Raw genomic sequence first — 26,737 nt, forward strand, 5'->3', positions numbered from 1 at the left:
TAAGAGACAATGATTAGAACATTCTAAATACATAACTTTAAAGAAAGAAGTTGGGCACAAAGCTGTAATAAAATTCAGTGACCCAAGCCCTGCATTCCTTACGTGGGCAATTTTCTGTTGTAGGTTTAATCTTAAAAGTTGGATTCATGACAGTCTCTTCTACAAATCTTTAATTCAAAAAAACCTGGCTGTCTTTATAGTCCAAAAGTTTCTGAAGACCAGCAGTACTGAGATAGGTGTTCTGTCAATTTAAAATGCTATACTTGTGTAGCCAAGAATTACTGGATACTAGCTAAGTTGCCTGAACATGATGCATTCCTGAATTACTGTCTGCATAACTGCAAAATAATCTTCAACATTCAGATTCTAGTAATTATAGCTGTAGGGTCTGAGAAGAGAAGACACTTTTAACTGAATCAACTTTTGAGAATCAGGTCCTAACCTGATCAGTTCCCTTCACCATCTCAGGCTGTATTTTATTCCAGTACTATGGGAAACAAGCAAATCCCCACACCCCCAAGTCTAACTTTCAATCTGAAAACAAACTGTTTACATTCTAATTCTAAACAGAACAAAATGTTCAGTAGAAGACATTCACTGTGAGTCAACATGGAGAAGACTGGCGATTCTTTCTGAGGCAAAGAGCTGCTAATTAGACAATTACAGCAGACAACACTTGGTTTAGCAGATACTTACATCTCCAAGGAACTGGGACAAGGCCTAATTTAACGAAGATCAGAAAGAAGGTCTCCTAGATAAGAAAACAGCCCAGCTTTTGGGAGAAAGATTAAATCTGTCTGGGCCTCTGGAGGAATTCAAAGGAGGGACTGGCTATAAAACCTAGATTGTTCCAGTAAGGACATCCTCTCAACTGAACGTAACCTGAGACAGAAGATAAAGACATTCACTGCCAGGTGGGTATGAGGAAAATCCACAGCAAGTCAGATGGATGAGGTGAAGTAGTCCTAACGCCTCTTTGCTTCAATCTCCGAGTAGGTAGCAAAATGGAAGTCCTTTGCCTGTGAGCAAGAGTGTGTGTGTTACGTGTATGTTTTCTGGCAATACTTACCTACACTATTTTGGGCCCATATCTATCAGCAAAACTCAAACAAACATTAATATGCTGGACTGATATTTTGTTTTTATTTCTTTCAAGATTTCAGCAAGTAAACCAAATGGGAAAAGAAAGCTTGAGAAAAAGAAAAGGAGAGAACAACGGAAAAGAGGATGGAGAATCCATTCAGAGTCATGAACCCCAAACGACGAACCTACAAAAGCAGGCAAAACTTTTTCTTTTCCCCCTTCAGTCCGTGTGCATGTGAAGGGCTGGCAGAGGGAGGCAGTAGGGGGGGTATCTGTGCACATGCATCATCATACAAAAACTGCAACTGTATCCCAATTTAGCAGTGATGCACTAATATCTTGACGGTGTGGTTGGTTTACATTTTAGGAAACTGCTAATTACCAATTAAATAGCTCTAATATAACACAATTAAAAAGTAAGAATATGTTTTGTTTGGTATTTGTGGGTTTTTTTTTAGTCTTTGAATTATTTTTTTGTCTGATAACTTCAAAGTTGATCAAGTGAGATGCTTCATAGATTTTACTGTTTCCTTCTACATGTACTTCTCAGAGGCTGAAGTGGGTTGTTCAGCTTGTTGCTTCCGAAAATTTGTTAGTGTTTGTAGCCATAAAATAGCCACTGGTACAGAAAGACAAGTGAAAATTTATCTCCTCCAGAAAACTACAGATGCTTTAGAAAACAGATGTGCCACCTGTTCTCAGGAGGGAGTGGAATTCCTCTTTATGTTTAAGTAACCTGGAAAAAGATTCTCTATGTGGTTTTAGTTTGGTGCCAAGACTGGAAGAGTATTGGTATTATTAGACTAGCCATAACTAACAGGAAAATTTAAGTAGCCCATGCCACGGTTTTTTTAGCAGGAGATGCCTCAAGTTTTAGTAGTTTCATGGAACATGTAGGTGACTACAAAGTGAGGAGAACACGATCTTTTCACCACCTAGCAGTATCAAGACAATTCCTATGCACAAACACCTGAAGCAAGGAGAGGAAAACATCTGCTGAAAGAAAAGAAAAATAAGACTGCATCTAAGAAAGCAAATTTCTGAAGCTTAGAAGATTCAGATTCTTCAAGTGCTCATAAAAGAATTTCAGTGTTTAATCAAAGAGTGGAAAGGGAATGTTCTCCTATACAAGGTTAGATTTGAGACCCACATAATCCAAAGGATGGTTTAATAAAGCAAATACACAGGAAGGCAAAGTCCAAGTAACCATACTTTTGGAAACAGCAGGAGTATGCCACATGATGTGTGTGCATCTTGGAAAGAAGAGAGAAACTTCACATAGTTTAATATATTTCTTTGGAGAAGCTGTATGTTGAAAGCTGAAAAAACCAAAAAGTCAGTGATGACAATTACTGTAATTGTATTACGCTGAAAATTATTATTACAAATTACTTTACCAAAATGTCTCATTTTATTTCAAGGTGGGCCTCATCAGTGGAATCTGTATGATTGTTGGTACAATTATTGGCTCAGGTATCTTTGTTTCTCCAAAATCAGTACTTGCCAATGTTGGAGCTGTGGGTCCTTGCTTAACCATCTGGGCAGCCTGTGGAATTCTTGCAACATTAGGTAAAGGAGTCAACAGATAGTTTGAATCTTTGCTTAAATCTTTCTGTTTCTGCATACTACTCTCATTCCACAAATTAGCTAATAGCACTTAGATCAAAATCAATCATATCCTGAGGAGCGTAGCAGTACTTGGGCAAAAATTTAAAATACGTACTCTAAAAGAAAAATGAAGTTTTTAAAATTGTAAAGCCCATTTTCAGTTCATTTTGAAAGCAAGTTTTAGTTTTGCTTACCTCATTTACTAACTGTAATAAAGAGAATACTTTTCTACTTAAATCACAGGCAAAATATGAAATTTACTGGCAGTGAGCTAGTACTTCTGCTGTTTTTCTACTTGTGTAACTGTGTAAATGTAATTCTATTATCTGAAAATTTAGCACTAAGCACCTCAAAATACTTCAGGAAAACAAAAGGAATTCTTTGGCCATTGTGTCAGGTACATGGCATATTTATGCAAGATGACAGCTACAGCAATAAATCTAGAAGTATCATTGCACTTTAAAGCTGAGCTTAGTAGACATTTTACTTAAAAATTGTGCAGCAAGTCTATTTTTTTCAAGTTTCCAAAAGGTAGGTCAGCCAGTGCAGTTGTCACTTAGGTGCTTCTTATAGTGTTGGTTTCTTAAACAGAAATCCAACATGAAATGAGAATGCCTGTACTTTCTTTGCTGAAGTCTTAAACACCAATAGTAGTAAATCCCAGGCTGTAAATTAAAAGTTTCAGTACATTTTTTTTCCAGTTGCTCACAATTAGGATTTTATTTTGCATATATAGTAAAATGTACAGAAACATGAAGATTAATGATGCATTGTATGTATCCATTTCCATAACTTCTCTACCTATGAAAAAGTGATAATCTGTTCTAGCCAGTCATAGCTTAACAAGTGTATGAACTAAACCAGTAATAAATGCTTTTCTCGTTATTCAGGTGCACTTTGTTTTGCTGAGCTTGGTACAATGATCACAAAATCCGGGGGAGAATATCCTTACCTTATGGAGGCATTTGGCCCAATTCCAGCATTTTTATTTTCTTGGACAAGCTTACTCGTCACAAAACCCAGTTCATTCGCAATCATTTGTCTCAGCTTTGCGGAATATGCATCAGCTCCTTTTTATCCAGGCTGTGATCCACCCCAAGTTGTCATCAAGTGTCTTGCAGCAGCTGCCATTGGTAAGATTCATACTTTTTAAGAAAGAGACAAGATCCATAATTGCACAGCAATTTCCATTTGGCCCCCATCAATGAATGCATTTCAGCATAGTGAGACTTCAGTAAGTTAATCTTCATGAAGACACCAGGAAGTGACCCTACACTGAAAACAACAGGAAACTTTGGAACACAGTATAGCAAGTCCTTCCCACAATAACTACTTCAACAACATATAAAAAGGATAGGCTTAAAAATGGTTTGTTCCTAGCCTAAGTTTCTTTTATTCTTTATTTAAAGATAGATACAGTTGTGCAATGAATGCTTATCTCTAGCAGAAAAGGAAAAAAAAAAACATGTGGAGATACTGTTTTTGTATTTATCAGAATGCTCTGCAACTTCAATACTTTGTTTTGGTTAAAGATACTGCCAAAATTAATTCAGAAAACTTTTTCCTCACTATTTTAGAAGTTATCCAACCATAGTATGTTAAAAAACTGTATTAATAATATAGACAAACAGTGGAAGGAAAAAGCAGTACAGTAAATAAGGGGGGGGAGAAGGTTTTAAGAGGCAACTTTTCTTTCAATTCTGACAAATTTAACACAGAAGTTCATAAATTTATTTCTTTTAGTGATAATTACAATAGTGAATTCACTGAGTGTGAAGCTGGGAAGCTATCTCCAGAATTTTCTCACAGCTGCTAAAATGATTATTGTCACAATCATTATTGTAAGTGGAATTGTTCTCCTTGCACAAGGTAATTAAATATACTTGCAAAATTATTTTAGCTTCTGCTATGACCATTAAAAAAATTTCCCATTGACAGAAGTGGCACAACAATAAGGCTCTCTTTATTCAGTGTTTTAGTTCCAGATCTCTTGAGAACTATGGTATTTTCTTTTAGAGAAGAGGGTGGGTGGGAAATGCAACACTGCAGATCAATTAATAAAAATTGGTATTAATTGATTTTAACAGTGAGATGTTTCAAATCATGAAAGAGATGTTGAAATGTTTCTTCATTTGGCAGGGATTAAAGGAATTAATTTCAACACTAATCAGTAATCTACGTCTTATTTGCAGGAAAAACTGAAAACTTTGAAGATTCTTTCAAGGACAGTAAAATTTCTGTTAGTTCTATCAGTTTGGCATTTTATAATGGACTCTGGGCATATGATGGATGGTAAGGTATCTTTACTAGCATTAATGGTTACAGTTTAACAGCCTTTAACTGGTTTATTCTCTCCCTGTAGAACTCAAAGATGTGATCTGAAAAAGCTAACACCCAAACTGTTATTAAGAATCTCTTAATGAATTCCAGAAAAAGAACACCAGTTTAGTTACCCCCCCCAAACCCAAAACAAAATGAAACAAAAAAACCCACCCCCAAAACAAACTAAGACCCCAAACCCCTAAAACTCCCAAATCTTCAAGTTGCTGTTTAGTAGGGAAAGAAGCTGTACTAGATCCTGAAAGGGCTACTGCTTTGCTGCTGAAGGTGCTTAGCTACTGTGGTAATGAGAAGAACATAGCACAGTTTAATTCCATTATGTTACAGAAAAACAGCCTTCCCAGAGCCCCTATAGGTACCCCATCAAATTCCATTTCTGGTGAAATATGTAGTGGTGTTTGATTAGTACAGGAGAACATAAAAAAAAATTGTCAGAATTCATAAGGTTCAACTTTCAAATTTTTTCTTATTCAGTTTCATTTGGAATTAATGTAAAAACATTGAAGTCTTCTTCCCTGAGATGCTTTCAATTTTAAATACCCAGATCTATTTACCCATTATAATTTACCATGATAGATTTAAGAAAACACTTCAAATTTGAAAATAAAAACCTAAATCCATCCATATCTGATTATGTTCTACATACAGCATTTATATTTAATACTCAGAAGAGTGCTTTCTAGAATAATTTTCATAAGCAGCAGCTTATTTACTGGCAGGAATACATAACTTCATCAGCCACAGTCCAGAAAATAGTTTAGATGTTTCATTTCCTGAAACTAAAGGGAATGTCAGTTGGTCTAGGGCTCTGTTGGCACAAATCTAATATCAAGGTCTGATCCATTAATGCTATTCTTAAATGTTCAAACTGTAAAAGTTTGCATATAGATCCATGTTTTGGAAGGAACTGATGTAAGTCTTAACTTACAACAAAGCAAGTTCCATTTAGATGCTTAAAACTGAATTTATTTTTAAATGGATTACTCTTTTAGGTTCTATTTCCAAGCTTGAGCGTCTCAACTCAGGCATGTAAGTCTGCTAATTCAGGCATTCACCTAGATTTTTTAAGGGGGCAGGGAAACTGGTGTCTAAAGAATTATTTCAATACGTAACCACCAGGCACCGACATTTGAAAATTAGCACGTTGAACTGTAAATACCAACTCCTCCTCACATTTTCAGAAGTGGATGAGTAAAAATCTTGTTTCAATCTGGTCTACATGCTCTAGCAAAAATGAGTATCTGGAAACTGTAATTTTGATAAATGTAACCCTTAAAAAGGTTTTCATGCCAGTTTTCTAGACAATATGACTTATAAAACAATTGTGAAACATTAGCAGACTTGCTTCAGTCCTTGCAATGGGTACGCTTGTGCTTTTAAGACTCAGATATTGCAAAGCTTGAAGTTCGAAAGCAATCTTGTAAATTTGAGATAAATGCCAAATTTTTGGTTTGTTATTCTGGGATATTTTATCTAAGGACTAAGACAATCTCATTTCTAAATCTCAAGAGATACTTCTAAAACTGTGAGGAGGAAAAGATAATGGAGGAAAAGATGGTAAACCAAGAGGCTGGTATTTGGATAAGAAGCTCACATAGTTCTTTGTCTTGCAGCTTTACCACTTAAAAGATGGGTTGTACCTGGGTTTTTTTGTTTGTTTTTTTTTTTAACTGAGGAGCTAAAAACCAGTAACACAAGAAATAACACCTGACTTCATTAATATATCAGTATTTCAACATCTAACTGCTAATAACATTGTACAAATACTTTTTCTTCCAGGAATCAACTCAATTACATCACAGAAGAACTTAAAAATCCTTACAGGTAAAACTACGTAGGAAAGCAGTGTTTCTAATGACAAAAATCAAACATTTAATATTTTTGTACAAGCAGGCATATATTTTCATTTGTTTTTAAAAGCAATGGTTATTCAAGGTTTGAGCACTAACAGACAAAACTAATTAGCATCTATTACAGGCTTCATAGATTTGCATTTTTCCTTTTTTAAAATTCTGATTTCCATGGCTCTACAATAAAGAAATGCAAGTACACCTGAAGAGCATACAAGGAAAATTAAGAGTCCATAGTTTACTATGACAACTCTACCAGTGATACAGCAATGTTGATGGAGTCTTACTTTTGCATTCTTTAGAAATCTACCGCTATCTATAATTATTGGAATCCCCTTGGTTACAGTTTGTTACGTTCTGATAAACATTTCATATTTCACCGTAATGACTTCAACAGAACTCCTACAGTCCCAGGCAGTTGCTGTGGTAAGCCACTTTATTTTGTAATAGAGCATCTGAAGAAGGCTGTGTGTACTGAAGTCATGAGCAAGAAGGAACCTGTAATTTTTCTTAAGATACAATCAATTTCTGTCTAAGCTGTCACTGTCACCTTTTTCCCCATTATCTACTGTTATTTCCTCATCTAAAATTTATTTCAGTAATGCTTAAACAGTAGTTCTGTCATATCCCAAGGAAAAAAAACAAAGGAAGCAAAAGTAATGCAGTATTCAGCTAACATTTTGTAAACACTGCAGCTCAGAGGTTGACAGTTTTCCATAAACACCAAAAAGATGGAAGGAAAAACAACATCTAACTGCTACTTTGCCCTTTTCAGTGTTTCCTGTATTTCTGAGAAACAAGCACATGCAAAACGACAGTAGATCAAAGTTTGTCATTCTGGAGACAACAGCAAGTAGTCCATAATTCACTTCCTTCTTACTCTGGCTTTTTTTTCTTAACAAAGCTAAGAAATATCCTTTTTACATTATTGCAAGACATACTATTACAGATAAAAATCAAAGATTACATATATTTCTAAAATCTTAAACACATCTGTCCCTTCAGTTCTATTTGGTAAATTTTCCATGCGACATTTGTCTCCAAAACAACTGGTGAGAGGTCATGCAGCAATTTTTCCTAATGTTAGTTTTTGGGGAAAACAAACAGTATGTGACATGCATGCAAAATACAGTGTAGCACAGTGAAGAAGTACACTAATGTAGAAATACTTAACGTTAAAAAATAAAATGTTTTAAAATGTAGAACTTGGGTGCATTTCAGCATTTTGTTCGCACCAAGAGGTACAGCAATGGATATACCAAGTTAATTCTTGTTTAATAACTAGTCCTCTTCAATACACTACTAAATTTACAATCTGAACAACACACATCAGCTAGCACTAAACTCAGACTAAATTAACATCAAAATCTCACAAATGCCACTGAGCAGTACAAAGGCAGCACAGCGGAGAGCAAAAGGAGAAGTGCACTGTATAAAAAGGTCTATACATCTGTAAGCAGACTTCTTGCTTAGCACTGATTAAGTTCCTACTACTGGACAAAGAAACAACACTGATATTACACTTGTGCAAAACCAGAACTCTTTATGCTGGACCTACGAAAAAAGTTAACCACCCCCAACTAAAAACCCAAACCCTACCTGTCAAAAGAGTTTTAATTCAAATTCATTTACTGTAGATCAACATACCTGCATTAGATGTAATCTACCCTGAGTAACAACTAACATACCATGGCACAGGTAAACACTGAAGTGTAGTGAAAGACCTTAGCTAGTTTGTCCTTTACTCGTTCACCCGTAAGGCCTAGGTTGTCATGCTGTTGCTACTAGCATTACTCCTATATAGGCTGAAACTAGCTTGTGTATGCATGACACTCTGTGGCAATGCTTTTCGTTTTGCAGACACATCCCCAAACCAGGTGTCTTTAACAGAATTTAATTTCTGTATATTTTTCACATCTGTCTCCCAGTGTTTCCTAAAGATGCTGCATCTCAAACACCATGACAACAGCATTCCACTCTATAAAGGAGTGGTTCATGAATTAATCCAGCTCTTTGTTTGGCAAAGCATTCTTTAATAACTACACAAAATATACAACATATGTTTTTATTGGTAACATAACTTAGATACCCATTTGCTGTACTTTTAAAGAGGCTCCAACACTACTGAATATGCCATATGGTAGTTAAAATGACAAAAATGATTAACTTTGATCCCATATCCCAGACATTCGGAGATAGAGTCCTTTATCCAGCCTCTTGGATAGTTCCTCTCTTTGTGGCCTTTTCTACAATTGGATCTGCCAATGGGACCTGTTTTACTGCAGGCAGGTAAGCTCCCATTCTAAATATCTTAAAATGAAAATTTTTAAAGGATGGAAAAAATTTATATATACACTTATGTATCTACACACATAAAGATAGATTCTTCTGATCCAAATGTACAAAATGTAATTAAGTACCTGCAAATCTAGCTACATTGTTTAATCTTCAAAAAGAAACAGTGGCTATGCAGGTTGGAAAAATTAGAAAATAAGGTCTCCTATTCTTAATTCAAAGAAGATACAGAACAACAGGGTTTTTTTGACACCTCAACAAATTTAAAGCTAAGAATCAAACAGTTAAAAAAACCCTACCAGTAAGAACACGACTACACCAGTAATGATAAAGATAAGAATTGTAAAGAGAAGCTATTCCTATCAGTTGTTCAATGCTTCCATTTACTATTTCAAAATATTTTAAAATTTCAAATCCATCTGAATGTGATAGGGCTGTAAAGACCAACTTTTCTGACAGAAGGTTGTCAGTGTAGTTTTTTTGATATGAAGCAAATTAAAAAGGAAATAATTAATTAAAAGGGATACAGTAGCTAACATTTAAAATTATTTTGGAAAAAATGCAAACTAACGATTCTGAAATTAGTTTCAGGTTCACTAGTTTAACACTGGTTATTTCCCTTACTTCAGTGTACTACAATACTCCTTAAATCCCATTGCATATCAAAGGAAATACTGACAAAATTATAGTCAGATGTAGTCACACAATACAACAAGCCTGAAAATGATATTTTATTTTATTTTATTTTTTTAGAAATGCCAGTTAAAAGTCTAGGTGCCACACTAACTAGATTGCCTTGTTTTTATTTTGTCAGACTTGTTTATGTTGCAGGTCGTGAAGGGCACATGCTAAAGGTGCTATCTTACATTAGTGTTAAGCGTTTAACACCAGCACCTGCTATCATATTTTACGTAAGTATATATTCTAAGTACAGAAAAATTATCAACAAAAATTCTAAATACATGCTTTCATGATTTCTTACCAGCAACCTTGACACATATCTTTGACTATCTAGACAAGAAAATTGCTAAATATGTATTAGGAAAAAAAGACTATATAAACCCCCCAAATTTGCAATTTGAACAGTTTCATTCCAGAACTGGATTTTAAAATTAAAATGTTTAAGAATCCACTGCATGAAAACAAATTAAAAAGTTAAATGAATGATTAGTATTAGGCAAATCCTTTCACAGGATGTGCCTGAAAGCAAGCTATCACTACCTTATTTGCTCCCTGTAAGAATGCATTTACATCTCACTAAAACAATTCTATTCAGCGAATACGTTTAAAAATAAATCTAGAATATCTTGTTATTTTTATTTTAACCATTTATCTTCAAGGTAAAACAAGATAAGTTCAGAATTCAATTGCTCTGTCGACTCCCAGCAACTTGAATAACCTAAGAATATATTTAGTATCTTCACTTACTCCAAGATACACAGTCAACAAATTAACGCACACAAATTTTAAGTCTTTTGACTTAAAATGGAATTAAGATTGTGCACAAAAATAAACACACATTGGCAGGATGTGGACACTATCTTTAAAGGTGTTGCAATACACCTACCCAAATGTTTAAGCAAAAGCATTCACAGATCATACTCTGGAACACCATAACACACTGACACAAGTAAAATTCAGCCTTCTTATTATAACAGACTCTATAAATTTTTGTTTTCATTTTTAGGGGGCCATTGCTATTATTTATATTATCCCTGGTGACATCAACACACTCATAAATTATTTTAGTTTTGCAGTCTGGATATTTTATGGTTTAACTGTACTTGCACTCATCGTTATGAGGTTTACAAGAAAGGAACTCAGGAGACCAATCCGGGTGAGTTCAGCATTCAATATGGGTTTTCCTCCATTCCCATAAATACTGAAACACTAACGCATCCTAAATATTTGGATATTTAAACAACATTCTCAGGCAGATGCCTCCTTGTTTGTTTTTTCCTCCCTTACCTGAAACCTAGCCATTTATTTGTAATTCTTCTCTTTGTTCCAGTTTTGCACTAGGACAAAGCTCATAAGGACTGGGAAAAGATTACACAATGTTTATTTTAATTGCACAGACCACAGGCATAAGCCAGATTTTCAGTGATGGGAAACTGCAGTCAGCAGACTACCACTGAAAGAGTACCCAAAATAAGGCCCCAGGTCATTGCACTGGAGTCGGGTCCCAGATTAATTAAAATGCAAATTTTTAAACAGCAATTTGCAATACAGACAAAGAGACCTTGGTCAATGATTTAGCAAAAGAGTTTTCCCTATCCATATTCTTGCTACTCTTTCAAGTGCCCCACCTAATGACAGAAATATTAAAAAGACAAAATGCATAAGGCCATAAAAATATTCTTCTTTCATATGTGCAACTTCTGTAAGAACAGCAAAAGAACAAACAAGTAATTTTGTGCTTTGTATCTTGCAGATACCCATCATCATTCCAGTCATAGTGACATTAGTCTCTATTTTACTGGTATTGGCACCAATCATCAGTGCACCTGAATTGGCCTATTTGTACTGTGTTTTATTTATACTTAGTGGACTTATAGTTTATGTACTTTTTATTCATTTTAAATTCGACTGGCCCCAAAAAATATCAAGTAAGTATACCTTGGATAGCCAGCTCCAAATTCAACAAAACATTGCTAAGCTTTAGATTAATGACCATAATGAAGCTCATTATATGGTCCATCCCATCTAAATCACATGAGCAGGGTGTGGAGGGAGGCAATTTTCCAGGCATATAGTAAGGGGCATATAGTGAACTTTACTGAAGATTGTGATTTAACTCCTTCCTGTGGAAAAAAGTGATGCCTGACTTCAGCAAAAACAAAACTTAATTCACAAAAGAGCAATACATCACTGTAGTAGCACAAAGAAACTGACTTTTAAAGTTAACAGAACTATTTTATCTGTAAAGTTGGTTTTTCGATTGTCTGTATTTCAAAATATTGCTTTAGCCATTAACTAAACATTAGCAGACATACATTCTTATGCCACGAAATAGTGTGCTTTGAGCTCAGGTTATCAATTTCACTATACTTACTAAAGAAAACATTAACAGCATTAAGACCAAAAATAATCACAGTGCTGCTGAGTAAAGTAAAAGCTGCAAGAAACCAGTGTGACCATTTATAAAATTATTTTGCATAGTCACAAGAGAAACTCTTTGCAATTATCTCAGGGAAAACAGGATACACAGATATTTCTAAAAGGGTAAGCGGAACCAGCTGAAGAGGACAGAATTAGTAGTTCTACAGACATTAAAAAAAAATCCATCATCTGTCTCTCCTGCCCCCTGGATTATTAAATATTATATAATTCCACAATTAGAAGCATTGTACTCTAATAAGAGCAAGTTTAGAAACCCTGGAATGTTGCAGCTTGGGTCTTAAGATTGTTTTTATTCCTCTCACCTAATTTTTTGAGATACAAATACAGAAAAGACAGACAACTACTCACAAGGACAATTTCCTCACTTAGAAAAATAGTGTAAGTCTGAGTAGAAATACTGTTATCTCATAAAGCCTCTAACAACAACTTTTCTTCTCAGAGCCCATCACTATGCACCTTCAGATGCTTTTGGAAGTTGTTCCAGCAGAAGAAGTTACTGAATAAAAATTTTTATATGTATGAGGTTGTTTTTAAGTGCTATACTGGTTGAAGGAGATTCAATTTAGTTTGGCACATGTTTATACTTTTGAAATTGTTATGTTCATGCTGGTGTATTATTTTTTGCAACACTTTAATACTTGAAAAATGTTAAATAAATTAAGAATAAGAGATTTCTGAGCCAGATTACAGTGTCCACCAGAGCTGTTTTCTTTGTTTGCCAATACATTACAGTATCTTGTTTTCTGCATTAGAACTACTCAAAATAAACAAGAGGAACTTTTCAGTTATGAAGATGGCAAAACTTACCAGCAACACGGTCAAAATGCTTTTGATCGTGTTGCTGAAAGAATAAAGCAGCTGTCATTTACATCATCACATTCAACAGGCTACACGGAAAGCACAGAAATAACGTAAAACCAGACTAACCCATTCTCAGTTTCTCAGACCAAACACTAGCTATCAAGCAACTGAAGGACTGAGGAAGTGGGAATCAAGTAAAAATGTAAAGCACAGTTGACAGGAAAAGAAGAGGCTGATTTTTTTTTGTTTTTTTAATTAAAACAAGAATCAATTAAAGGTTAGTTTCTCAGGTATCCGTTTTTTCCAACACCACCCAAGTTATAGAACAGTGAATAAATGCCACAAAAATTACCCTCATCATGAACGTGACTTTACAGAGGTAACTTCATCACCCTAGAAACACTCCATTTGGTAGCTGATGAAAATAAAATACAAAAAAATGGATACTACATTAACATATAGATGTAAGCAGCTTTTCCTTTTCCTGCCCAAGAAACTTATGGATTCTAGGTAACATTCTTTACTACTATATTCCCTCTGTGCAAATGGATAAAGAAAGGATTTTTAGCAAGTCACTTGTCAATATTTTAAAGTGATTAATTTGAGAATGACTGTTTATACTGAAAGCACAAGTCCTCTCAACAACTTCCAAGCACATTCATCCTAAATATATAACACAAGACTATTAGGCAACTGGCTTAAGATCCTAAGTCCATACTAACTCTAGCCTAGCAAATTCAACTAAAGAAGCTATTTCTATCATCCTGCAGATACAAAGAAATAAATAAAACTTAAGCTCCTATATAATTTCATTTTGGATCTACCTACATGGAAAACCAATACCAAAAGTTGCATATAAAAACAATGGGTTCCAATTCATTTGAAGGAGATTTTGTCATTATTGTCATATCCATGAAAATACCAGTTTCATGTGCAATCAGGGTAAAACAAAAGCAAAAAGAGGGTTAAGAGTGACTAAGGAAGGCAATGGAGAACAAAACAAAATTGTAAGTATGTCATTACATATAAAGTGCCTACTTGCCACAGTGTTTTGTCCCAGTCACACTATTAAAACTGCTGTTCCTCTACTCCAGTTGCTAAAAACATCACTTCAAACAGAAGAACGATAAGGTTCAGGGAAGACCAAAGGAACAGAAAACTTGTATGAGGAATGAGTATCTCCAATTTTGAAGGCTGAAATGGAGACACCTGATTGGGGATGAGGGGAAATATCACAACAGAGGTTCATGGGCAGAGTCATAAAGTGACAAGAAAACGGGAAAAGCAAGCTATCTGTTCCAACTACAGAGGGTACAGGATTTCAAGCAGACGGAGCAGGGATGGCTTCAAGACACAGAAAAAAATATTTCTTCACAAAATATGTTGTTTGACTACTGAATTCCTTAGTGCAGGAGAAACGTTAGAATTTTACATGTGTTCCAAAATTCAACTGAACTAGTTCAAGTAAGTCCACAGAAAACATCCTCCTCATGAAGACCCTGATCAAAAATTGCTTGAGGCCAAAAGAATATTCTTGGAATGTACTGCTACATTTTTTTTTTTACACTGTTCTTTATAGACTGGCTCTCAGCAGCTGGTAAGAACATTACAACTAAAACTAGCTTTTGCTTCTACCTCATACAAGGTGTCTTATTTTTCAAACAAAAATTACAGGTAATTTATGTCTATTAAATAACCCACTAGATTTATCTACCAGCAGAAAAATCACCTTACATTATATTTAGATATCAGACAAGTCAAAGAACAAAACACGCAAAGGAAAAAATCCTGCCTCATCACACTTTTTTTTTCTAATTAGGTGATTTGACAGTCATCTCTTTGCATCATAATGCAGAACAAGACCAAAATACAGTTACATTAGCTATTTCCTTAAGTACTTTTACAACCGTTACAGCTTTGCAAGTACCTGTACCCAAGTAAAAGTTATATGTAAGCTCAGTTGTATTCAGGTTCCCAACAGCACTAGATTTTTTAGCCATACATCAACAATTACAACTGTTTCTGTCACATGGCGGTTTTCCACTGGTATCAGCAATATTCTTAAATATTCAGAAAGAAGCAGCTTTATTATATGCTAATACTAGAAAACCTGTAACTGCCAGTGTAAACATATTAATACAGTCCTTCTCCCATTCTTGAAGTAAAGGTATCCCAATGTTCCTTGGAAGAATAATCCCCAACAAGCAAATATATTCTTCCTCATCAAGAATACAACAATATTTTAGGCTTCTTAAAATAAATCTGTAAAGTCTCATCTCTATTCTAAATAACCATATAGTTATGTTGGGGAAACTAACGTGTTTTAAAATCTACAGATACAAAGAGATCGATACCAGATTAATTTATTATAAATATATTTTACATCACTATTTCGCTGCAAAATGTTCTGGATGTGCACAAATCTAACAGCAAAAATTATTTACTACAAGATAGTATATTAAAAGGCAAAGCCTTAGTGCTAAACAGACAAAATTTTATTGTTCATTTGCAAACAAGAAAAGTTTTAGATACATGAAATAAGAGGTAATGAAATAAGAGCATTCAAGAAAAGTGAAAATGTCAAACCGAAAACAAATACCGAATCTACTATCACAGTGCTCGTTCCACAAAAGCTGTACAGCAGTTAGTTACTACAGTGAGCTGCACTGTACAGTATTTCATACCAAGTCAACATGTTCCCAATCTAGTGAAAAAAATTGCCACTGGAGTTGAGGCATCATTTCTTGATGCAGAACTGACAAATGTCATGATTGCCAACAAACTGATACTGTGTGAATGCAAAGGTTATGGTAGAAACAATCGACAGATCATTAGGATTTGTGAAACTTCAAAAATTACTAACTATTGCTAATACAGCAAATTCACTCAGATAAAGTAAACTAGAAGCTCTGTAATCACTAATGAATTCAACTGCTTCATAACCCAAGTTTTAATCTTTAGATGTGTTTGGAGAGCACACATACATATATGCACATCATCATTAAAGCCAACAATTTTAAAGTGAAGACACTGGAAAACATACACAATGTTCTTCTATGGAGGATTTCTTCAGATTGTCAGAGCCCAAAGCTAAGGAGTTGGTTCGCTATTTTCCTCCTAAAATTAAGGACAGTTCTGCAACCTACATGTTTAGTTTCATCAATTTTAGTGGAAAAAACCCATGCAAGAGACACTATTTTGAATCATAATTCTTATCAAGGGAAAAGATGTGTCTACAAATTACTCATCACTTTCTGTTTCACTGTCTTCTGAGGACTCAACCAATTCTTCCGTTACTGCAGCAGGGCAATACAGTTTTTTAGTACCTAGAAGTAATTAGCAAAGTAACATTTATAAAGCAAGAAAAAACAAGAGCTTCAGAACAAATATGTAGTAGTATTAAAAAAATCAAAACCAAGACAACACCCCACACTTTAGACTACAAACCAGACCAAAACACTAAAAAACTACTTCAAGCTGCTTTTTGTCTGTGCTATTGTGATAGAAAAATACCCTGCTGCCTACAGTTCACTATTAGAGGTCCTCTCATGTGTTTTCAGAGAATTTGAGCAAGCTAGCTAAGTGTCACATATCTGAAATAAACGATTGTTTCAAATATAGCCTATGCAAAAATAAGGATGCTAATCATTTTATGCATTATAAACACTGATCCATTCATTCCTTACCAACTGGAAAAGGGCTTTTATCTTCAAAATCTTCCCAGTGTTCAAAATCAAGAGAGACTTGAGGATTCTGTTGACAAAAACATTATTTGAACTACCTGCGCTGACGGACAGTGAATTCAGTAACTCTCAAATTAATTTCCACTTCACCTTGTTCTTCAGTAATTTGCACCATGCTCCTTTTTTCTCTTTCACAAGAACAATAATAGCCTCTTTATCCTTAATCACACATGTAGACTTTTCTGCAAGTATATATTGATGCAGCTCCATGTCAGCCAAATAAAGTTTGTCTCCTGAACAAGCACTAGATTATAAAAAAGTTTAAAAAAAGTTAAATGCAAGCTGACAGTCAAACATTTTGTTCATTATACTTAAATTTCTTAAACCTACCTGAAAACCACCTTCTCTTTAGAGAACTCACATTTACAGTCAGCTACACTTGCTATTTTTACCTTCACGGTAACAGTCTCTTCATTTTGAAACCACTTTATTTCTGGATGAAAGCTAAAATAAAGGAGGTTTAATTGGATTTTTTCCAAAATAGAAAACAACTGAGTTTTAGACAAGTGGTCTCACATACCATCAGAATTTTCCCATTAGGTTACAAACAACCAGCTAAGTTTCAGCATCTGTAGGTGTACTCAATTGTGATAATTTGACACTGAATAGCAGTGTCAGGAAAGCACATGATAGGACATTAGCCAAACTTGCTACAAAAGCACTGCAATCTCAGTCTTTGGGGGACCCCATCTACTAGTTCAAGTGGGGAGACACACTCCATTAACTTTGATATCTAAAGGAATCAAACTTACTGCCTCCTTTAAGGATGCTATCATAACCTAATCTTGAAATGACAAAGGAAAAGGTAACAGTAGCAAGACCAACCTCTGAAAGACAAAGTAAACTTTTCAACTGATCACAGACACAAATACACATTTCTCATCAAGATTTTTCAACCACTTATTCCACAAACTTACCCCAAAATGCTGAAAGGTTTTAACCAGTGAAAGATAAATCCTATTAGCAGACTACAATATCCATTCACTCAGGTTAGTCCCCTTATTGTAACCTCAGTCATATCCAAACCCTCACTAACCTAACTGCTAAGCCATACCTCAACATGTATTCCATAATGGAGAGGATCTTAAACTGTGCTAGCCAAGCTGCAGAATGAAATACATATGGACTCAATCACCCTACTAAGAACTTTTCCAATAGGCTAAATACAAAATACTTCCGGTACTTGCACAAGAAAGTGTTAGTCACCCGTAACTAGCATTAATAGGTAGAAGAAAAAGAATGGGCTACCAAAAGGGAAGCACTGCCTAGTCTCAAAGCATGTAAGAAATTAAAAAACTTCTCAGGATCTACTATCTGTTGACTTTGCCCACAAACCACACCTAAGATGTCCCTCAGCATATTCATAATCAAAACCAAACCTAGCATTCATTTCCACTGCATGCTTCTCAAATTATTTATCAACAGAAATTGTCCTATCTGCAAAGGAATAAGGATAATTAAACCAATTTCAAACAAACAAAAACCCATCACCAACACCCACCCACCACCACCACACCAAAAACCAAAAAAAAAAAGGAAATGGGCCACAATTTTGTGTTGCAGACACATTCTCAGAATAAAGACAGATTTCTTTTTTTTCTTTTTAAAAACAGAATCACATTAAGGGGAGAGACACAATACTGATTCACCTCATTAAATACCTATACACAGAGACAGAAGGGTATGAATTACAATTTAGACCTCAAAATAGGACAGTCTTTGGTTAAAACATAATCCAGACAAGTGCAAGTCAGAGTTTATACCCATGGACTGAGCTGAAAAAGTGTTTGTTTTCATTCACTTCCCAGTACTATGGTGTCTAATAAAAAATTATGTACATAATTTCAACAGGTAGTGTTAACTTCCAGGAGTAAGCAAAAGAGCAATTTAAATTGAGGAATTTACAAGATGATGTGTGTATATATACATATATATCTAACAGCAAGAGTAATCTCTCAACCTCAACACTGATGTAACCAAATACTTCCACCTGTATTATACCTATTTACTCACAAAACAGACAATCTCAGTAAGGATGATTGCCCTGTTTGGCAGTTCACATTAAGAAGCAAGCATGGAAACAAATCACTCTGAATTTTAGTACCATATATGCTGATGCAGGGTAGACTCCTCTGTTTCCTTAGTTTGAGCTACAACACCATCTAAAAATAAGAAATCCAGAAAGATATTTTATACTTATCTATACTACAGAAACCACATACTTCCAGAATACCCCAGTACCATCATAAAAATAACTTGCTAGCAATCAAATTACTACTGCAAGATTGTATTTGGCATTTATATTGGGTACTTCCTATTTGGAAAGATTTAATAAAGTTAATAATGCAACTGAAAATAATATTATAGTTGGTATGAGAAAATTTAAAAACCCATCAAAAAAATGCAGTTTTCCAAGGTCAGGTAAAGGTTTCAAGACATTATTTATTTGAAACCTGAAACATGTCACTTTAGAAATTGACTAAGCGTTTCAGGGATGAAACAACTAATACTGACATTACCATCACAGCTTGAAACATGGCAGTACAGTCACTCTACTACACCAGGAAAAAAAGCCTTCTATGATAAGCACTCCAGGATCTTATTTGACTTCTGTCTGCTGAAACTTTTTAATCACTCAGCTTTCATTGCTCCAAACTCACATGCCAGCTGCTGCTAGATCATCGTCTGTCCCCCTTCTATGACTGACAAAGCCATGTTTTTAAGCTTCTACTGACTAAATACCAAATCCTTGAGCATTAGATTAAAAAGGAAAAAAACCCCTCCCACAGAACAATGCTGTTATTTACTTCATATTTCAAGATTTCAGCCTCCTTAAACGTTATGGCCTTTGACAGGAAAATGCTCAACCTCTCCACAGGAGAGATTTCCTGCTCACACATTCCATTCAGAGCCAAACAATTTTGAGTCTCTGAAGGACAAAATATTTCCCAAGTAGTAATACAGCTATATTAACAGGGCTTACTCTCACAGCATCTCCAGGCTGCTAACTACAAGGTATTGGTGGCTTATTGTAAACATTAGCTATATGGTGCTATTCTGTACACTCAGAGAAGTCTGCATTTGGTGAAGTGACTTTTAGGTTGACATTTAAGCAGTTAAATTTAATTAGGTTTTTAAAATTTTTTGAAATAATGAAAAGGCTTACCACACCGATGATCCCCAAAAGTAATTTTAGAAGAATTACAGTTTTCAGTAGAATTTTCTTGTATTGACATATTCTGTGGATTGGACACATTCTTTGGACCAGCTGTATCCTCCTTCATGCTTCTGAACACAGAAAAAGACATTTTTAAAAGAAAGGGTTTAAATATGTTTAATATTTAAAGGATTTTAAACCACAGTTGGAAATTCTTTTGAAGTTAAGTTTTTCTTTCTAATATATACAAAAAAATATAATAAAATGCACTTCTAGCAAACCATAAATCTCACCACAGGGTTGCTGAATTTCAGTAACTCAGTAAGAAGCATTTATACAGAAATCCAAGTTAGGAGAACATTTAAAGTTCTAATGGTACCAGCATTTCCTTTGAATCACAAAAATCTATTTGCCTTACTGTGTGTGATAGACCTAGACAAAAAAATTATTCCCTTTCACATAGAATTCCAGTAGGTCTGGGAGCTTTTTGGTTGTATTTCATTTTGACTTGGAAAAAGTAAAAATTTCAGAATATTCAAAGTTCTTCACCTATTACCAAGAGACCTCTGGTTTTCCAGCTATACAGTTAGGGGCTTCACTAGCTGGACTCAAGATTCAGGAAACACTGCAACTACTTGAGAGCTCAGAGATAGGCACCACGACCCTCTGTTCTGCAACAGCCTCGGAAGTCTCTGTCAGAATATTACTTAAAAGAACACAGCACTGCATAATATTGGAACAGTGAGTCATCTATTCAATGGAAAAATACTTTCTTCCATTACCTCCAAACACCTAGTGGCATTAAGAGGACTGAAACCAGTCTAGTCAGCCATCACCTAATGTTTCAGTCTGCATAAATAAATACTAACTTTTAAATTAATTCATATTGTAGATTCAGTATTAAATATCTGTGCAGTCATCTTTATTCAGAACTGACACAGCTTATCTTAATTACTTTGGAGGTAAATTAGTAAGATTAAAGTAATTTTAATCTTGACCGAGAGATACCTTTAACCACTTCCAACTTTAAAAAACGCTTATCAGCTTTTCTGAGTAATTTTGACTAAACAATTCTTTGAGGCTAGGTAAAATACAGCACAGCAAGTTCAACTTAAGAGTATTTTTTAGAAACTATTTCTGAGCTATATACTTGAAGGAATCACACACTTTTTTAAAAAGGGTCTCCTATGATTTACTGAATAGCTTTGGAAAGCCAAAGTCTGAGAGAGTCTAATCTTACGCTAAAGCACCCAAAGTTCTACAGAAATGTTTAATTACTCACGCACCACACAGAAACCCTAAAAACAGCCATCAGGCAAGAAGGTGCCTCACCAGGCTGGTAAGAGGCTGAAAACTGGGCAAATAAAGTTAGACAAAAGCCTTGTATGTGGAGTCCGCAATGAAGCACCCAAAATTGACACAACTAACATGTAACTGCATATTCTGCAACAAGTAGAAGATACTCCTGCCAAAAAACCCACTTATCAACCTAGGCCTAGTACCTCTCCAACTGTGGAAACACTTGCAATGAAAGACAGCCTGTGTTTCTCAAACACCATTAATCAGAAGTGACTGGAGTATTTGTCAAGTCTTCATGGGACAATATCCAAAGATTATGTAAAGAGACTGACGGATCTACTGCTTTGACTGTGCATCTATTGAACAGTCAACAAGGTAGTAAATTAGAGAGCTGCCTATGCATTAGAGATGGGCCATGACCTCCTCCATTATCATAAAAAAAGTTTGGAGAGAAGGCCCAGAGACAGAATGGCTTTATTCATAAGTGATGGATACTGCTTATTATCCATAGACCATGTCACCTTGGAGATGATGTGAGCCATTTTCTTCCCAGGATAAAAATGTTTGTTAAGGCTATTAAAACTGAACTTGATCTTGCTGACAAGTGCTGTTTACAACATGCAAAACTGTGACTATGCCAAGCTTGCCTGAAAGGCTGTGCAGCCTACATATGGTAAGGTCTGCTGGTCTAGAAGACTTAATATCTGCGAGAGAAGTAGAACACCACTTTCATTCTGATCACAGAGGTAAGATCCTTGCACTGCACATGACAAACTACATGCATTTAATTTACTGAAGAATCTTGTTGGCTTTGGAACTAAGAAGAGGGAGATTGAGGAACAATTACAGAGAGACTAGCACTCTCTAGCAAGGACATATAATTGAAGTGAATGGCTGAGCCAAAAGAACAGAAAGCTTACCCACTATACTGAGCACTGCTTGATGAACTAATGGGAGGGGATTTGCGCTGCTGATATCAGGAGGAGTTCTGCAACATAGGCAATTCACCAAGTAGTTCAGAGAGAAATGACTGTTTTCAAAATAGCATGAAAAGAATTCTTTATCTTTGTGTTATTTTAGAAAATCTTTTACTGGGCAGAAGCATTCTTTGATGCAATTATCATGACCAGAGTAAAACAGGATGATATAAGTATTACAGGTACCTGTTAAGTAATGAGCCATACTCATAGCCATGAAGGACAATTGGTAAGAGACTACCACATTGCACACACAAATCCTAGACAAAAACAGAGTAATACAGAATGCTTGTTGAACTAGCACAGATTAAGGGAAAGCAAAGTGATGTGCCACATCCTAAGAAGCATAAATTTCTTTTATAAAATTTAAATCTGCAATGAAGCATCCGAAATCTGCATAATCAACATGTAACGATGCATATTCCATAAACAGGGAGAAGATATTCTTGCAAAAAACAGAAGTGGAGTTACTCAGTCAATTTCACCTTAGGGGAGCTCTTTCAGTCCCCTTTATTTAACTAGTACCTTACTAAAAAAGACTGCAGTCAGTTCTGAATGTTTCAGCAGTAGTATCAGGTTTAGTGAATCTAGAAAGAGTAATCCATGCAGTTGCATTACAGATATTTGAGATGGAACTGTCGCACACAGCACCACAATCAAGTTGTCTGGTCTCTGGCATTACATGCTCTGGTGACCATTAGGAAGTTACCAACCTTCCTGTTCAGTAACAGCATGAAAGAAGAAATAAATTCAAAAAAAATCGTGCCTGAGGTAGCAGAAACCTCAAAGCCTGAGTCTCCTCCATAAGGAATAAAACCTGAAAAAAAGCCTTCCAAGCATCAACAGTGCAAACACTGTTCTCAAATACTGATTTTTAAGGTTGAACAAAATATGGGAAAAACCAAATCCTTTTGTTAAGATTAAACTCTGGTACAGTTCTAGATAGAAATGCAGGAACTTCAATTTAAGATGGAAGTGGACTACGGAGGAGGTTAGGCTTCCTCATCTTGCTGACTGGCTAAGTCACAGAAAGAGCAGCCTTTAACTTGCCCAACCCTATGACAACAGATTCAGTGCCCATGCTGGTATTCCAGGGATCTTTTTTTGTTTATGAAGCAGTATTTATTCCCTGAAAGAAAATATTTGAGATTTCCCTCTTCCTTGTAAATATTAAAAAAACTTCGTTGGTCAGACAACAGCATTTAAATTATATTTTCAATGATGGTTCTCCAAACTGGAGAGCCATAAGTGGCTAAAGAAACTCCTGAACAAAGTGCCACACAGAGGCCAGAACAAAAAAGCTACAGATGTCTTGCTCATAAGCATTTTAAATTAAGGGTCCTAGGATCCAGGACAGACCACAATGAGATATGCCCTTTTACCACATACAGCATTTACTCAGTTCTAAAAGTTTACAAGGCAAGGAAAAAAAGCCACAACTGTACAGTGCTGTTACTGCAAAAACCATCATCTAGTCATACTCATTAGATGTATGACCCTAATCCTTTTAAAGTAAACTGTTTACCTTTTCCAGCTTGAACTCCGCAGTTGTACAAACACCAATTGTATGCTCTACTGTACTGACTGGTAAGCATTCAAGAAAGCCACTGATCATAATAAAAGATAAGAGAATTTGAATTCAGACTACACAGTTTTATGATAAACTTGACTATCTACATCAAATACTAGTTCAAAATTTTCTAGAATTGGTATTTTTCTTTCCATGATGGTTATGTGGCTAATGAATAGTTAAAGGAAGGCAGACATATCACAAACACTATTATCTCCGTGTTTAAATGAGAATCACGTTCAGTAATATTAATCATGAAAATATCCAGTTAAAATTAAATAATAGAATTTTTTTCTTAGTAAAGTATATGCTGAAAAAAATTTGTAAACACTTACAAAGGCTCCAAGTTCTTTACATCATCTAATACTTTTATGTGTCCGCTCAACTTCTGAAGTTGTGTTATATGTTCTGGATTATCAGTTCCCAGACCCGTAGACAAAATCTCAGATCGAATGTTGTATTCGTTGACCGACATCTTCAAATCTGAAAGCCTGGTAACCCGGACCTTGAATTATAAAACATACCAAATGGAAACCATAGTTCATAAATGGTCTCTCTCCCAACTCTAAGCTGTTCTTTAAGTAAAACTTTAAACACCCCAATTTATTTATACCTGTAAGCAATTAATTTTCTCTGATCCTGAAACAGGAGCCTAGCCATGTTTAATTGTTTTCAAAGTATCACCACCTTCTTTGTTGTGATAATGGCTCAAGTAACTAGTAGCTAGTTCCATTTAACAGAACCAAGATGGCAATGAAGTAAACAATCCTAGCCTTGATTACACAAATTACAGCCAAAATCATAGCAAATCAAAGCCACATAGCTAGAATAACTTCTAGACCCAAATAACAAAAAAACTGCTGGGGCAGGGAGGGGCAGTGGTGTGCATGGTAAAAAAACCCCAAAACCTAAACAAAACCAAAAGCATAGAAATTGGAGAAAGGTTGAGATATACCATATGGGAAAGGAAGCTACTAATGAGAGTTACTTCCAGATCATTTCTCTTTCCACTTTGTTTTTCAGCTGACTGAACGATCAGATGGAAAACATAGCATGACACATTCCAAAACACAGGAATAACTGTACTTTGTGGCAGGACCAAGCAGCCACAAGAGGCACATCACAATCCTGAGGTACAGGGAGGCCCTTCTGATGAACTTGTCCAGATCATAAAAAAAAAAAAACCACCAAAAACAAAGCAACAACAACCCCCACAAACCCCTCAACTTGTGAGCTACCTTTGATAACAATTCTTCACAGAACTCCTTGCTCATAAAATGAAGTTATTTCTTAACAGACATCATAAAAATGCAACTAGCTTGTTCATGCTGTTAGTAAAGGCTTAAAAAGACACCTGATTTTTTTGTCCTTTGATATAACTATCAGAATAGATTCCTGCCTTTCAAAAAAACCTAATTTCAAATAAAACACAGCCCTAAGGCAATCTCCTACCTGCAAAGTTTTGGGAGAACAGGAGAATACTTCGAGGAAACATCATCACATGGATGACATACTCTAACTTTTCCCTAGCTACCCCCTTCCAGTCAGCACTACCAACAGGAATGCTTGGTCCAGGCCAGTACTGCCTTTCTTACGGGCCAGGGAAATGACAGAATAACAGAAATGTGGCACCGACTGCAACATTTTAATTTCAGGAAAACCTAAAAAAAAAAAATCAACTCAGAACACCAGTTATTATTAAAGCAATGTCATCACATGTCTGAGATTACTGCAATGAGAAGGTGCAAAAAAAAAAATCTTACTAATCTGAAAGGTCAGAATGACAGCCTTCATACCCAACTGATGGTTACAAGTCCTCTTTTGAATGCTGACACAAGGAAATTCAGTTTATGAAGAAACGCACAACACTACACATTAACACTCTGTAAGACCGAGAAGTCTTCTAGATGTTAGCATAAGTAAAATTGTAAAAAAAAAAAGTGTCCAAGAACAAGAGTACCCATTCTTCTTCTTCTGATCAAGAAACTAAGGGGAAAAAACCCCTTGAAAGTGTTTTTTAATTTGCAGAAAAATTTAGACTAAAACTAACTCTAAACTAGTGCAAGAACCATAAAAGACAACATATATTTAGAAATATAAACAGAATAAATTAAGTCTAGTATAAGAGATCTTAGGTATCAGCAATCTTGGAGGATTAAAGTTTCATTCTTTCAGAGGAATGTGTGAGGAACTACCAAATTGATTTTACAAGACAAAGCCCTAAAAGCTAGTACTTCCAAAATATACTTTTGTTATGAACTTTGTGGAATAGTCTGGATTACATTTATAATTAATTTGGTGCTCTGTTACTGGGGCATATTCAGCCCTCCAGATTTAAAGTTCAAGTCTTAGTCATGTATTCCACCTATATACAAGTATATATATACACACACAAACACACACAAGATATATATGTATATATATGTGTATATATATGTATATATACACAAGATAGATATATCACAGAACAACTGAGGTTGGAAGGGACCTCTACAGGTCATCTTGTTCAACTCCCTTGCTCAAGCAGGGTCACCTAGAGTCAGCTGCCCAGGACCATGTCCTGATTACTTCTGAGTATCTCTCAGGACAGAGACTCTAAAGCCTCTGAGCAACCTGTTGCAGTACTCAGACACCATCACAGTAAAATAACAGTACTATGTGAATACCATGTAAAATTAAATTAAAATAGGAATGGACAGAAGGAAAGAGAAGAATGGGTGCTCTTGTAAAGGAGTTTAGATACAAATATTTTGTAATGCTACAATTCTATACCTACCATGGGGTCAACCCAAGCTGTATTTCCCAAGGTATGTACTATTTTTGCTTCATGTAGTTTTCCTTTAATTTTGTGATGAATATAATGAGTTACCTAGGAAAAACAAGTTTTCACT

At 35.3% G+C, this 26,737-nt stretch overlaps 2 protein-coding genes across 2 annotated transcripts in view; one reads left to right on the forward strand and one right to left on the reverse strand.

Annotated features, from left to right (window-relative positions):
- Window positions 1-1,175: 1,175 nt before the first annotated feature.
- Window positions 1,176-12,803, forward strand: SLC7A9 (solute carrier family 7 member 9). Its single transcript, XM_075039376.1, has 12 exons — window positions 1,176-1,280; window positions 2,505-2,652; window positions 3,582-3,824; window positions 4,435-4,560; window positions 4,884-4,983; window positions 6,811-6,855; window positions 7,184-7,307; window positions 9,067-9,170; window positions 9,991-10,087; window positions 10,864-11,013; window positions 11,611-11,785; window positions 12,739-12,803. Exons 1-12 carry the CDS (start codon window positions 1,176-1,178, stop codon window positions 12,801-12,803), a joined length of 1,482 nt encoding a protein of 493 aa, XP_074895477.1.
- A 2,719-nt stretch (window positions 12,804-15,522) lies between these two features.
- Window positions 15,523-26,737, reverse strand: part of TDRD12 (tudor domain containing 12) — a 38,210-nt gene continuing 26,995 nt past the window's right edge. Inside the window, exons 22-29 of the mRNA XM_075040091.1 lie at window positions 26,623-26,715; window positions 24,182-24,351; window positions 20,010-20,131; window positions 18,948-19,005; window positions 17,174-17,287; window positions 16,934-17,087; window positions 16,787-16,853; window positions 15,523-16,426 (exon numbers count right to left, since the gene is read on the reverse strand). Of these exons, the coding sequence (XP_074896192.1) occupies window positions 16,341-16,426; window positions 16,787-16,853; window positions 16,934-17,087; window positions 17,174-17,287; window positions 18,948-19,005; window positions 20,010-20,131; window positions 24,182-24,351; window positions 26,623-26,715 (864 nt within the window). The 3' untranslated portion in view covers window positions 15,523-16,340. The remainder of the gene's footprint in view (window positions 16,427-16,786; window positions 16,854-16,933; window positions 17,088-17,173; window positions 17,288-18,947; window positions 19,006-20,009; window positions 20,132-24,181; window positions 24,352-26,622; window positions 26,716-26,737) is intronic.

This window comes from Buteo buteo, chromosome 11, assembly GCF_964188355.1.
Source record: "Buteo buteo chromosome 11, bButBut1.hap1.1, whole genome shotgun sequence".
Taxonomy (NCBI): Eukaryota; Metazoa; Chordata; class Aves; order Accipitriformes; family Accipitridae; genus Buteo; species Buteo buteo.

What these genes read in the sequence shown, in the direction of transcription:
- SLC7A9 (XM_075039376.1), top strand. Translation starts at nt 1,176, where the DNA reads ATGGGAAAAGAAAGCTTGAGAAAAAGAAAAGGAGAGAACAACGGAAAA. An exon ending in TGGAATTCTTGCAACATTAG is followed by an intron (nt 2,653 to 3,581) that starts GTAAAGGAGTCA and finishes CTCGTTATTCAG; the next exon opens with GTGCACTTTGTTTTGCTGAG. An exon ending in CTCTGGGCATATGATGGATG is followed by an intron (nt 4,984 to 6,810) that starts GTAAGGTATCTT and finishes TTTTTCTTCCAG; the next exon opens with GAATCAACTCAATTACATCA.